At 37.0% G+C, this 14447-nt stretch overlaps 1 protein-coding gene across 1 annotated transcript in view; it reads right to left on the bottom strand.

Annotated features, from left to right (window-relative positions):
* The window catches only part of ARFGEF2 (ADP-ribosylation factor guanine nucleotide-exchange factor 2 (brefeldin A-inhibited)), a gene marked incomplete at its 5' end in the record, with an annotated part of 27416 nt that extends 13194 nt beyond the window's left edge, over positions 1 to 14222 (bottom strand). Inside the window, 20 exons of the mRNA XM_010191678.1 lie at positions 560 to 718; positions 1131 to 1259; positions 1443 to 1594; positions 2724 to 2895; positions 2989 to 3073; positions 3994 to 4199; positions 4770 to 4881; positions 5666 to 5867; positions 6341 to 6449; positions 7555 to 7694; positions 7922 to 8021; positions 8286 to 8520; positions 9048 to 9178; positions 9581 to 9729; positions 10031 to 10102; positions 10707 to 10926; positions 11345 to 11524; positions 12396 to 12542; positions 13271 to 13394; positions 14194 to 14222. Coding sequence (XP_010189980.1) covers positions 560 to 718; positions 1131 to 1259; positions 1443 to 1594; positions 2724 to 2895; positions 2989 to 3073; positions 3994 to 4199; positions 4770 to 4881; positions 5666 to 5867; positions 6341 to 6449; positions 7555 to 7694; positions 7922 to 8021; positions 8286 to 8520; positions 9048 to 9178; positions 9581 to 9729; positions 10031 to 10102; positions 10707 to 10926; positions 11345 to 11524; positions 12396 to 12542; positions 13271 to 13394; positions 14194 to 14222 — 2853 coding nt within the window. The remainder of the gene's footprint in view (positions 1 to 559; positions 719 to 1130; positions 1260 to 1442; positions 1595 to 2723; positions 2896 to 2988; positions 3074 to 3993; positions 4200 to 4769; positions 4882 to 5665; positions 5868 to 6340; positions 6450 to 7554; positions 7695 to 7921; positions 8022 to 8285; positions 8521 to 9047; positions 9179 to 9580; positions 9730 to 10030; positions 10103 to 10706; positions 10927 to 11344; positions 11525 to 12395; positions 12543 to 13270; positions 13395 to 14193) is intronic.
* Between the last annotated feature and the right edge of the window lie 225 nt (positions 14223 to 14447).

Genomic DNA, 14447 nt, shown 5'->3' with positions numbered 1-14447 from the left:
CAGGAATGCTCCTTTCAGCAGCAGCACAGATTTAGATCTGATTAAAGAGCTCCTGGAAAATATACTTTAAGAAAGTACATATGATCCCAATAGCCTATTCTTACCTATACCAAACCAAAATATTTTAGCCCTAATTTTTCATGTGATCATGGTGTAAATGTTGCCAAACACAGACAAATCTGCACTTGTGAGCTAGAATATTTCTGTTTACGTGAACAAGAATGCAATGGTTTCTGTGCAGAATTCTCTGAAGTCAAATGAGATTTTTAGTATGGTTTTAATTCCACATCAAAAGCACCCATAAAAAAACCAATATTGGTCACACACTGTCTATAGGGTCTGCCAAAAACCACGGTGCATTATTTCATATATATATATGAAACATACACCCCTATATAAACCACTAACAAAATAATGCATTTGCATCCACATTTTTAACAGGGTTCTCACACAAGCTGGGAGCTAATGCAGTTCCTAACGACTGAAATTAGTAGAACAAAATCCTGCAAATTTTCGGAGGACAATGCTGTTGCACTACTTAAACTGATCAAGTTCTTACCTCATGCCAAGAGTTCCCAAGATAGTTGCCATCTGTGTGAGCGACAGTAATCAGTGTCTTAATGGTATCTATGTTCTTCTGTTTCATTTCTGTAATACTGGAACTGGCGGTCAACAAGGAAAAACGAGCAAGGGCCTGTACATAAGCATCTCGTTCAAGCTACAAGACAGAAATAAGCACTGTAATAAAGACCCTGCAAAGCCAGAGAAAGCTACTTGTCCAGCATGCCCACACCATTTTCCTTCTATGTATAGTTGGCACTATTAGAGCACTTTCCAGCTGAAGGAAAGTAGGAGGCACGTTAGCAGATGCTCTTAATAGAGAACTCGGCAATAAAAGGAAGGCAGAGTTGAAGAAAAGCTTGACAGTATCAAGATCATAAATGAACTAAAATGAGATGGTATTTATTAATATAATTATTAATATAGTATTAATATAGTATTTAATTTCACCATTTCAAGGAAGTAGATGTGATGCTTCATTTTCTATGTATAAGTAGTTTGCAATTCTTCATCTGCCTACCAGGGCCTACACTGCCCTTAGCAAGCCCCATGCTACGTCTTATACAAACCTGCATTCCAAAGATACAGGCTATTCTAACTGCACATCGTATTCCTTCCAAGCAAAGGGATGCAACTTCTGTATCATCACAGTTCTGCAAGCCAACGCTGTAAGCTGCCAGCAACGGAGTCCATACAAGCTAAAGGAAGGAAGAAACAAAGTTCAGAAGTTTATTATAATTTTAGCCCAAAATGCTAGAAAACTGAAACCAAATATATCCAGAATCCACCTGTTGCATTACCTAATTCTTCCGAGTAATTTTCCACTTATTCAATGCTTAAAACTCTTAGCAATGAAGAGACAAGGAGAACCACATACTCACTTTGAACATGGGTCTGACATGATCCAGATGAGTGGCGCTAGTAAAAGGAGCCTTTGCGTGGCTTACGGCCTCCATGAGGGCTTTAGCTGTTTTAGCCATTTGTTCCATCTCCAAGTTGTACAACAACCTCCGCTGCTTCTCATTAGCTACACCTAAGGGAACACCACACAGTTGCTTTTTTTTTTTTTCATATTCAATGTCTTTACACTGAACATAACAAAATGTTAAAGAAAGCCATTGTAAATGAAATATAAAGATACAAATTTCCCAGAGTGTTGGAAGTCAGAAGGCTGTCATAGATTGTAAGCAAGGAACTTCAGGACTAAAATCCACACTCCAACTTAAAACTTCATTCTAAACAAAATAATTAATACAGCCCTTTAATTTATGCTGCATGTTGTGAGCTAGTCATAGGAAGTCAGAGGCATAGTCTATTGTCACTCTGCCTGTAAAAATGGATGGAAAGGCCTTCATCCTCTTAGGCTAACATTCTCTGACTTGATAAACACACTAATAACTTAGTGGATCTTTTATCCTTACACTAAAGGTTGCAACTTCACTTTTCAACCAAATCAGTATCATTCATACTTTTATGTAGGAAACTTGCAAATAGCACAGAAAACACTGGAAAAACCCACTCTGCTGAGGGTTCAGAATTCACTAACTTGAATTAAATTAATACCAGCTTTTCTGAGTAAAAGCAGAGTACAGCTGGGGACACTGGTTTCTAGTGTACACTACATACAGAAGTCCTCATTTGGTCTAGATGAGGATAGGTGATTATAGATCATAACAAATTCTTTGATTTCTCTCTTTTTCAAACATCATCACAAGGACTGTGGCACTTACCAGCCTCTGAACTATGGCATGATACTGATAGGAAGACCAAAAAAAAAAAAATCAACTAAAAAAAACCCCACCTGTTGTGTGGCACACAAAATCCAAGAAATTAATTTGCAAAGTAAGTGCCATCTTCAGTTGTCCTACCATTTCCCACTCCCACGTTTCTGTTTCAAAAAAACCCAACCCTAAATCTAGTTTCCAGTGCCTCTGTTCACTGGTGCAGATGCACTTAGACAGCTTTGTTTCCAATACAGAAGTATATTAAGTAATAACTGAGCCAGTTTCATTCCAAATATCTAAATTAGCCATACTAAATGTAATTTATGTATTGCACAAAGATGTTTTCAAAAACGGATCTGAACTCCACTATGCCATCCTGAAAGTTACTGCAATACTTCGAGAGCACTGTGGTCTTCCCAGTTTCTAGTTCCTTCTTACTTGGTTTACTACACTTGGCTGTAATTGCGTATTCTTTTGTCTCCTTCATTGCAATTTTCTTTCCTTCTATTTCTTCATAGATTGTGGATAAATACTCTACTGGCAGGTCTTTGCTGTCATTGATGCCTCGATTCATTTTTATGTATTGCTCCTTTGTCATTTTATTCTTTACCTGTAAAAAAGAATGGAAGTCAGGGATCAGATTTTGAATGCAAGTTCCAGGGAAATATGAACTCTACAAGTTTGGGTTCTTTTAAATTTCTACCTGTGGACTGTGCAAGTCTGTAGTCAGCATTATAATAGAGTATGCCAAAACATAGGCAGTGTCAGCACTAGCAAATAGTGTTTGCCTAAGGGAGGAAAAAAAAACAAATCAGGTTTTTAGAGCCCTAATTCCTCATTCTGTTAGCTCAATTTATACATAGAAGAAAAATACCCAAAAGGGTTATGCATCGAACTAAACAGCTAACACAGCCTAAAATTAGTCTTCAGAAGTGCATGAAGCCCCAAGTGATTTAAAATGCAAATAAAAAGAGAAAAAAAGTATAAAGCATCTTTCTCACAACATTGATAACTAGAGATGACTGGAATTTTCAAGTGCATTCCCAAAAGATTATACACTACCCTTCTTTGAGTGATCCCACAAAGGCTAAAAAACAGCTTACTTTTCACTCCCAGAGTTTCACAAAGAATTACACAAAACCAACCCAGTGATGCACCAACTGGACTAAGGAATGGGAAGCAATTCAGCCTGAACACCTAGCTAAGTTTCAATGCTAGTTTATTGCATTAGAAACAATAGCAACACTGCCTGCTTGACATCAACCGACATATATACATTTTATTCAAGACTTAACAGGCGAGCAAAACCACATGTAACATCTTATTAGCTATTTATGCCATCTATTTTTAACTTTAGCAGTTGCTACTGCTTATTACTGTTGTTCACACTTGACGGATCTACATTTGTTTAAAAACAAAATAGCTAATACAGAGACACTGTAACATACTTAGGACTTCTCTGGCTTATTTCTAGCAAATATTTGAAATATAATGGAATACCAGCATTGGTACACTTTCTGTCCAAAGTTTCCATTTTGCCTAGTTGCTGGAAAGGTTCAGCACCCACATCAGCAACAAGATCTGCTCCTCACACAAGCCTGTAGAAGTTCCTGAGCTGGAATGAGCATGAGTTGCCCCTTGCCCCTAAGGGCCATTAACAATATAGCCATTCTTCAGGCACTTATCCAATATGACGGTTTTGAATTACCATTGGTTGCATTCAATGTATCTAGCAGCAAACTTCTCCATTAGTCTATCAATCTTCTGGGCTTCACCTGGCAGACGAAAACCTTCCAGAAATATACGTAGAGCAGAAACAAAGTCTTTTCCACAGAAATCGAGCTGGTCTACATAGGCATACATCACTTCCTTGTTAAACTTGTTGCTTTCCCCAAGAAATTCCCCTACTTGAGTCTAAAAACACAAGAGACAGTTATTACTGTGTAATCCAACTGCCAGCTTTGCAAGGCAGTTTATAGTACAAGAATTGCACAGCTGTCAGTTTTGCAAGTCTGATATGTTTCACTGAGTAGGCAGAGCAACCGTTAGAAGGATGACGAGAAACCAGTGCCATTAGAAAATGCCTTTAATTCACATATTCTTGCTTCCCTCACACTCCAAAGTGAGATCTGCATTGCTATAGAGCCAAAGAAAACCAAATTGTGACAAATTTCACATGCAGTGGAGAATACATGATATTACTTTGCTGGCAAGGTACCATTAATGCAGATTATGGTAACACATTTATAGGAATTTATGGGAATCCCTTCAGCACTTTATTGTATGCACAGCTACTACCAGCCTGAAACAGCAAGTAAATAGAAAGTAGCATTGCTTTTGAGTACCTTCATTAGAACCCTTACACTTTCAGTTATCTATTAATGAAATATGTACTAAACAGAGAGTGCACGGAGACATCAGAAGACAAGGAAGAAGATGACAGAGCTAAGAGTATTAGTTATCTTATGTTGCATCTAGTCTTACAGAACAAAGGCGCTCTTCTTGGTGCAAAAATTGTGCAATGTCCTCTGCTGTAGTGCCAAGCATTCCCTGCTCCTGTAGATATTGTATTCCTCTCTTTGGTTTTTTATTAAACCTATTCAGATAAAAACATGGAGAAACTGAGACATACAATTGGAAATTATCAGTCTATAAGACTTTTGTTCTACAGAGCCCTTCTAAACCAAAGATTCTGTGCTGTACCTGCATGTCCTTTTTTTCTAGTAGGAAAAGTCAAAGAATGTGCAACAAAGGTATTAACTATATCCTACCATGGGCTACATCTCTTAAAAGTTATCAGCAACTGAGTGTACCTTATAAGTTATTCCTAGTCATTTCAAAAGAGACAGCTTTTAAGTATTAGAAAAATACACAATCTTCATGAAGTGTTAAAAATTTTGTGGTACAAGACGTTTTTATAGCATTTACAGACAAAGATCTCCAAGTTAATAAAAAAGTAGTAAAGCATAACTGGAGAATGATTTAATTCTCCAAACTCTACTTCAATAAAAGACAACAAGAGGTGCAAGAGCTGTAAGACAACATTAAGCCCTCCTGTTCAAATCAATTTCTCACTAGGTATACACACACTTTCCTCTCATGTGGCTGAACCAGCACAAAGGAAAGCTGTGAAACCATCCTCCACTCAAGACTTTACTGAATTCCTTTTAACTACAATAGCCTCCAGCATTAGCTTTTGACAACAGCAGGCAAGACTCTTCAGAATTAAGATCAATTTGTAAGTGTCCCTGCAGGCTTGACTGTGTAAGATTAAGAAACAATACAGTTGCACACAGTCATTTGTTACTGTTTGTTTGGTTGGGTTTTTGTTTGTTTGTTTTTTCTAGTGAACTTTTATTTTACTGCCATACTGGACTTACAGTTCTATCCCATGTTCAATTATTTCCTTTTGTTGCTTGATGACTTCAAATTGCTCAGGATCATCTGGGACAGCAGTCTGGGTACCAACACTTCCAACTCCTGATGACACAGTGGAGTCCAAAGAACTGACACTACTCCGTCTCCCTCCACTCTCAAGGCATTTACCTTCAGCCATTTCCTGTTCAGATGGTTTATATGAACCTATTTATAAGCAGGGCAAGACTTAAGTTATCCTGTTCAGTCAAAAGCTCTTAGTTATAAAACCTTTTAGCAGAAATTTATGAGTCCGTAGTCTTATTTTATACCTTTTTGGCAGCCTACCCTACATGACAATGTTATATTGACACAATTCTAAAATAATCCAGCAAAAGGCAAAAGAGCAGCAGCAACTTCAACTTAGTAACTGCAACATTTGCCACGTCTTGTTCTACATAAGCCAGCTTTTAAAGTGTAGACAACAGCCTGGCTAAAGCTCTTACACAGATCCTGGTTATTTGAACTAGACAATTAGAGAACTGGTTATTGCAACAGCTTTAACAATTTGGTAAAACACTTCATTTGTATAAACAAATAGTTACGTAAGATGTATCCACACTACTGAACAGCTTCTAAACACTAAACACAAGGATAAATTTATTAAGCAAATTAGTCTCTCCATAAGGAAACAATCTTACCTAAGCTAGTCTGATGATTGGGGTTCACATAAAGGTCTTTACTCCATTCTACCATACATTTTAAAATAGAAACCAGACATTCAAGTCCTTTTTTCCTCAGGCTTAATTCCTAAAAAAAACAAACAAACAAACAAAAAACCCCACTGAAACATAAAATCCCCAAACCAATATAAGTATACACACAAGTTTTTAGAAGGCATTACATCACACCATTTAAATCTTAAAAAGTTTGTCAGCTGGGGGAAGTCTGTAGGTTACACAAAGTCTCTGCCTCTTGACTATTTAGGTTGGATACATCTGGGCCAAAAGCAACCATAACCAGATAGAGACTATTCTGGCTACTTTAAGCAGATGGTCTATTGACAACTGATGAGTACAACCAAGGGGCAATATACACCATTTCCTAAATGAAGCCCCTTTGTTGTATGAATGATGACGACCATCCAGTAAGCCTCTTTAGTGTCAGATCTCTCCACTAGCAAGACAAGTGTCTCACCACCTTAGATGCACAGAAAACAGTTCTATTCAAAATCTGAAACAAAGGTCTCATGGTTTTTATTTCCATTTTCTGGTTAAAGGACCACAGGGAAATAAAAATGATCAAGCAAGCATTGATAACAGTTCTAATAGAAGGTGTGAGGTGTACTCAGTTCCGAGACCAACACTGGCACCAAGTTCACTTCAGTCCTGAAAGCCATGAGGTTGGCCTAGAAAAACAGTGCTATAGGCAAGGCCAGTGTCAGAAACATCTACTCTTGTTGAAAGCAGTCTATACTCCACTTTCCCTCTGAGGACTGAGAAAGCAAAATTTAAAAAAATAAAATACTTGTACAGGTAAGGCATAAAAAGTCTGTGCAAAGCAAACACATGAAGAAGGTACTGCTGGATCAGAAGTCCCAGCAGGAAAGTAATTCAAATAAGGCAGATGAAGGCTCATTTAACTGTCTCTCCCATGGCAGCCCAACAGAAAAGCCCAGAACGAACCTAGTGTCAAAATGCAAATATGCAGCAAAATCACCAAGTAAATTAACTGTAGTGCTTCACCATCCATTGCAAATTAGCTAACTAACAAAAAGTGAGTAACCTCAGTCCATTACAGACAACACGAAGCACTGGAAGTATCAATAACAATGTAGAGACAGCACCATATCTGAAAAAATAGAGCATAATTTATGAAAAAAATAGTACCTTATCTCCAAAGCTGTTTTTCTTACCTGTAAAGGTGTCATACCCAACTCATGCCCACTTCGTCCCTGTGCGATTTTGGATAAATCGTTTACCAGGCGTTCAAATATATTAGCAGCATTTAAATCACAGTCATAGTTAACATAAATGTCCACTACACACTGGGCATCTTGAAAATAAAAGAAAGTGCAAGTATTAGGATGCAGTGTAATAGTGTTTTGAAATGGAATCAGCCAATTGGAGCAGGCAATGGGGATGAGTTCAGACAATTAACCCAGGCACTATAGGAACAAATCCAGTTTACCACACTTAAAACATTATATGTGGCATTTGTCCTCAAAATAATTTTAATATGCTCCCAGAGGAAGTGACTGCTTTACACAACAATGGAAATACCTGCACAAATTCTAGTTAAAGTCTGGATCACCATCCATTTGTGTTCAAAAGAGCTTGAAGAAGTCTCTAGAATATTCAGGAAGATCTCTTTGAAAAACACCTGCAAAATAAATGAGGTAAAGGGCCTGATGATTTTAAACTTATCAGAACCATTTCAAATGTACCAATTAAATTCTATTCAGTAATTTCCCTTGAAGGGTATCATCTCATGCATATTAAAATTTTACTACAGTAGTAATATACTAGTTTAGTAAGCAAACAAAACTAGAACATTAACTTCTAAGTTCAAACTCCTTTTTATCATTGCAGTATTTTTATTTGAGAACTAGAGCATCACACAAATGATAGATGTAAAGTCTCTCACCTCAATCTGCATTTTTAAATGGGTCTTAAAATTCGAAAGCAGTGTGAGAAAGATGGCAAGAGAGAGCTCAAACACATCAGGAACAGAAGAGACTCCATTTTTAGACAATGCTACACAAAGATATTGCTTGATTGCATTGATGAACATTTCGTGTGTCCTGAAAACTGGACCAGCATTCTGCAGTACTGAGAGAAGCAGCTGGAGAGACACTATCTTAGAACGCAATTCATGGGATCTAGAAAAAAAATCAACATTAAATATATTTTTATTGTATTTCTGAATACACACTGCTCAATATGAGCCCTACAGCATTTCTTCCATGTCAAGAAGAAATTACTGCTATTTTAACTCATTTGAATGTGGGAGGGTAGGAGAGGTGAAAATCAGTCTGTAAGTGATTTTGGACAACATCTACTGTGTTAATTTGGAGTTTGTCCATGAGTATTAACATCTTAGACGAGGATAATAGATGCAGCTCAATGCTACTAAGAAGCATTCCCTCACTCCTCCATCAAAAGTTTCACAAATTTTACAGTCAAAGCCACTTCAACCAATAAGATTAAAAAACCCATTACACAAAAAAACCCCTCAAGTATTAAATTTTTAATAACCTGAAGCAAGTTTCAATCCTAAATTCATCAAGCTAACTGAAACAAGGGCCTGACAGGTGAATTTTGTATACCTGCTTTACTACACAGCAGCTACTTAACTGTCTCCAAAAGCTACCTGAAGAGGACAGTGTAATAAATACAGTCTCATTACTTGGGATCTGGTGGTCCATCACCAAGTGGTTTCATGGAGAGCTTGCACAACGACCTGAACACAAGGAAGGCATCCTTTTGTAAGACATGGGAAAATTTGGCGGCAGCTTGTTGTCCAGATACATCTGTTTCCTTGAGAGCAAGAAACACAACATTAAATCCTCAGACAAAAGGAACAGAGCTATTAGGAAGAACCCACAGCTCCTCTGAGAATTAGCTACCTAGAATTAGATTAAAAAGAGAGTCCATTTGGCAAAGTTTAAACTAAGCTTGAACAGGACTACAAGCAATCTGGATCTTTTCACACATGTTGACTGATTCTTCCCTTCTACCCCCACCCTGCATTAGAATACAACTAACAATTTTAGAACAGTTGTATTTGGTATCTACTTGAATTGCAGTTGCTTCTTTTTTGAATCTGAGCAGGACACATACATTAAAGCTTCCCTCCTCAAAATTCCACTGTATTAGTTGGCATGATAAAAACATTTCTCCTTTCCTAAATATACATTAGCATCCAGTGAAGTTATTTACCAGATTATCAGTGGAGGAAACAGATTGCCCATCATCTGGAATCCCATTTGTTTGGACATTTTCATTACTAGAACCAGAAAGAGCAGTATCTGCAGTCTCTAATGCAGGGAGAGCATTAACTGTTTCTGTTACCTGCTTTTCTTCAGCCACTATAGGGGAAAAAGGAAAACTGATTAAAATCACCCTTTGAGCTTCCTTAGCCCGTGACTTTGTGAAGCTCCACAACCAAGCACAACAGAAGCAGCACTGGTTAACCAGAAAGTTTCTCAGCTACCAGCAATAGAATTTTGAGAGACAATAAAAATTTGTTCATAAGGCAGTAATGCCTAAATAGGTGTTCCTGACAAACAAAAGTAACAAAAAATAGTAACAAAAAAACTTCCATGCTTTTATAATCATAGGAATAAAATAATACACATGCATCCATTTTACTACAGAAGACTTTGCTACCTTTCACAGCTGAGTTGACCACATCTTTCAAGATGCCTTTAACCATTTCTTTTCCCCCATTAGTTGTTTCCTCTAATGAAACACACAAAGTGATAATTTTGAATTTAGTACTTTTGTTTAGGAAGAAGATACATACAAAAATACTCCTTGATCTTATTTCCACTGTTTAAATCAAAGCACTGATATTTTTAATGCAGTGATTTTGTCATTTGTATTTATCAACTGTTATAAACTTTTAGTTTTGGAATATCCTATATTCCTAATTTGGATACACAGTATATGCTTATAATAAAGTCTTCATAATACACATTATTTCTACCACAGGACTTCAATTTCCTCAGAGATTCTGTCACTTCCCATGTACCATGACTATTCTCTTCCTTCCTTTCTTTCCCCTTTATCAACCTAATGAAGTCAAATTCCATTATAATTCTATATATATATGTAAACCATATATAGGTTTACTAGAATTCCAGGGAAAACACAAGGCTTTCTTCAAAGGTTATAATGTTGTAGACACGAGCTAAGGATGGTCTGTATACTTTAACTACTGAGAAAATCCAAGCATGATCTGAGCCAATAACCCCAGTCCCTTCTCCTCAGAAGAGCCTAAAAGAGCATTTTCCAATAGAAACATTGTAACTTAAAGCAACAGACACAGCTTGTTCTTGCTCACCTGATACTGAAGGAGCTGGTTCCTGCTCCAACTTCATGCCTCCATTTTCTGTCCTCTCAGGCTCACCATTTGTTAATTCCACACTTAGAGGAGCGCTGGGTTTGCCTTCCTGATAGCTGTGCTTCAGCTGACCAATCCTTGGAGAGCTGGGCACCATCTGAATTGCAGAAGACTGGGATTTTTGCTGATTTGTTTTTTCTACTTCTCTGGATTCTTGTATCTTGAAAAACCAATATGAAAAAGTTAATCTAAGGCACAAAACATGGTAAGGGAAAACCGATGTCTATGATGAGTAATGTTCCTTTGTGAATTCATGTTAACAAGAAAGGAACAGTGAAAATACAATCACTTAACCAATCAAATTAAAAATAAATGCTTCAAGCTTATCTTAAAAGTAGTCCATCATTTGTTTAAACAAAGCCATTTGGCACAAACTACAGTGTGAAGCCTTTTTATCAGCAATAAGCTCCATATTTTATTTTTAATCAGTCAGTATGCTTCACTGCAGGATTTTACTTTTTTTTAAATAACAAATCAAGAGATCAAATTACAATGACACACTCATAATAACAAAGAAAGTTTTCTGTTCATTTGTCAAGCCTAAACATTTGAGATAAACAAAAGTAATAGTTACATACAGCTTGATTCTCCATCCGTGTAAAAATTACATTTAACATCTGTGTAAGGGTAGCTTTGGCAGTTGTCTGATTAATAAGATTTTTACTGGCCAGATAGATGTTGTAACAGGTTCTAACAGTCTGAAGAATTGTTCCTTCATGAATTTCTATATATGGAGATGTTACTGCAGTGAGGAGAGCCTGAAAGAGTCCGTAACAGTAAAAAATGAAATCTAAGCAAGCAGACAGCAATACACTTCATGCAGGTCTTCCAGAATAAGCAGTGGGTTTGTTACAAAACACATATCTGTTTATAAGATGATATAAGGAACTTCTAGTTCTCTGAAATGTCATTTCAAATCAAAGAGAGTAACAGAACTTTCACATACCTCTGTTCTCTCCTGAACTGTTAACATGTTTTATCACAACTGGTTTTCCACTAAGGGAGATATTCCACCTCCATAGGAAAGTTATTCTATTCTATAGCTTCATTTTGATGGAAGGGGCAATTAGTCTGCATTGCCATCAAATTAGATCACTAGAAAGTTCACCAACTTCTAACCTCAGCTATGTTAGCCCAAGTAGATTTCAGGACCAGAACACACACCACTGGTACTACTATCCCTTGTTGAAAACATACAGCAGATCTCTCTGGAAAAAGGGACATAAAGCAGACAGGATAGAGCAGTGGGCCACAAAACTGCATCACAGACACAGTGCCTTCAGCTGAAGGCTTACAGCAATTCACTGGTCTAATGAATGTGGGCATTACTAGCCTAAAAGTTGAACATTGAGCACTCTGCAAGGTAAAGTATTGAGGCCATGGCTCAACCCAGAAAGAATGACAAACATTTATTAAGTATTCAATTTTGTTCTGCTTCCAAGAGGAAACACCAGCTCAGAATTGGTAGGTGAAATATGACAGCCTCCCTGAATTCTATGACACATCTAACAGTGTAGGAAACAGAGAAACCAGGCCCTACGTAGTACTTTGTAATAAATTTTTTTCAGTTACAAAAGCACAGACAGAGAAAGCAAGTATATATTGCACCAAAAGGAACCAATAAAATACCTTAATTATCTGCAGTTGTACTCCTTCATCTGTTTGAGGACCCTGGAAGCAATTGCAAATGGTATCAACTATTCGGTCAATCAGTCTTTTTCCAGGAGCTCCACTGTCTGGTGCATTGCCAGTGATATGTCCATATGCAATGAGTTTCTAGACAGAAAGAATGCAGGTTAGACAACTGTATACTGCTAAGTAAAATACAGGTAGGTACTGCATAAAAAGGGGGTTTTAGACAGCATATCTTACTTAACCAGTTTTAACACAAAAATTTAACACCATCAGTAGTCTGACTACCAAATAATTGGACTGTTCACTGAGCTAGAGAAAACAGATATAATGATAACACAAGCTTTTTCCAAAAAGACTATTTCTTCCTAATATAACCAGTCAATTTTCTTTTTTAAACAATCTTTGGACCTATTCACAGCACTAAGATTCTGCCCTTAAGCTGCATTTGTTTTTTCTGTAACAACCTAAAGAGGAACAAGGTAGAAAGATTCCAGTGTCTGACCGCCCATCACATCATCCATCACTAGAAGAAACATGACGCTAAATATTCCTTTTAGAGCACCACAAGCGAAACATCTTTACTGAATAACGTAGGCATTTATGAGCTTCCATAAAGGCTTGCTTCACTGTAAATCACCACACACACACACGTACACTTCTGACTTTGACAAGATGCACTTTCAGCCAAGACTTATAATAACCTATTTTGCATGGTTTATGCACCTAGGTAGCCATAGTGGGTATTTGAACAGCCGTGTGTACTTAGGACAGCATTACTTCTTCACTCTAAGAGTGCCAACAGCACACAAGATTTCTGTTACTGCACGTTTCTCCATTTTACTCTGTCCAAGTTTAAACAGAATACTCACCTGTAAACAATCCAGTGAGGTACTGACAATGCGTGGAGACTTTGACTGGCAGGCCAGCTCAAACGGAAGGAAGTATTTATCTGCTTCAATGAAGTTTGCTTTTTGTGGAGCAGCAGTCCCTTCTCTAGGTCACATAAGAAGAGTTATTAATTTTTCTAAACGTGTATCACAGCAAACTACACTTCCTCCTTTCCTAAATGTAAAGCTCAATAGTACATAGCAGCATACAAATGTAATGCAAGTTTCTCTCACATAAACTTACCTAAAGAAAGTCAATTTTCTTTAAAAATCACACAAAAAAGACTTTACATTTATTTATACTGCATCTTATTTTTTTTGTTTATTCTTCAGCTTAACTCTTCCCTCACTACACTCCAACATCATCCCACTACCTGAAATACTGGGGAACTCACACATGAGTTAATGATAAATCTATCAAAGTTATTCTGAATTAATTAAACTGGACGCATATGAAGAATACTAAGCAAAGACAAACACTTATGGGGGCTCATTTTAAAGCACAGCACGGTGCTGGAAAAGTGTTTCAAAATTCAGATTTAAGTAATATATAAGTTGGCATTCTTGATCTGGGTAGTTAAGAGCATATACTATTAAACAGAGGATACCTACTGCTCTTTACGACTTCCATTAGGCTATATAAAGCCCAGGAAAAGGAAGTGAAAAACCAGCCTGTTTTAGAAGTTTTCCAATTTTTTCATAGTGAAAATCAGAGGCAGTTATGGCTTGAGTACCCATAGCCACAAACACTGAGTAATTGGAACACATGGGGCATATCCTGTTTTTGGCAAAGGTGTGTAACTGAGTATTCACAAACTCATTGTTTTAATGTATACACACATTTTCACTATCAAATTATCCTACTTGTCATTTTCTGACATAGTTTACAGCAATTAATAATTTACCTTTGGTTTTCCAGCTCTGTTTTTATTTCATCTAGAAGAAATAACAAAAAATAAAAAATCAAAACATTTAACACTCAACAGAAGTTATCATTATCAAAAGCACAAATAAGGAAAATGTAATAAAGCAAAGCTGTTCCAAATCAGAAGTCTTAAGCCTTACAGTTCAGTATTTGCTCTTTCTGTCCTGTAACATCTTCAGCTTCAGAGATCATAGACAAGCTACACCATTTATTGAAAGGCTTCTCTCTCAACTC

This window comes from Mesitornis unicolor, unplaced genomic scaffold (genome assembly GCF_000695765.1).
Source record: "Mesitornis unicolor isolate BGI_N332 unplaced genomic scaffold, ASM69576v1 scaffold54869, whole genome shotgun sequence".
Classification (NCBI taxonomy): Eukaryota; Metazoa; Chordata; class Aves; order Mesitornithiformes; family Mesitornithidae; genus Mesitornis; species Mesitornis unicolor.
The sequence above is the reverse complement of the archived record's forward strand: the minus strand, read 5'-3'. Positions and strand labels throughout refer to the sequence as shown.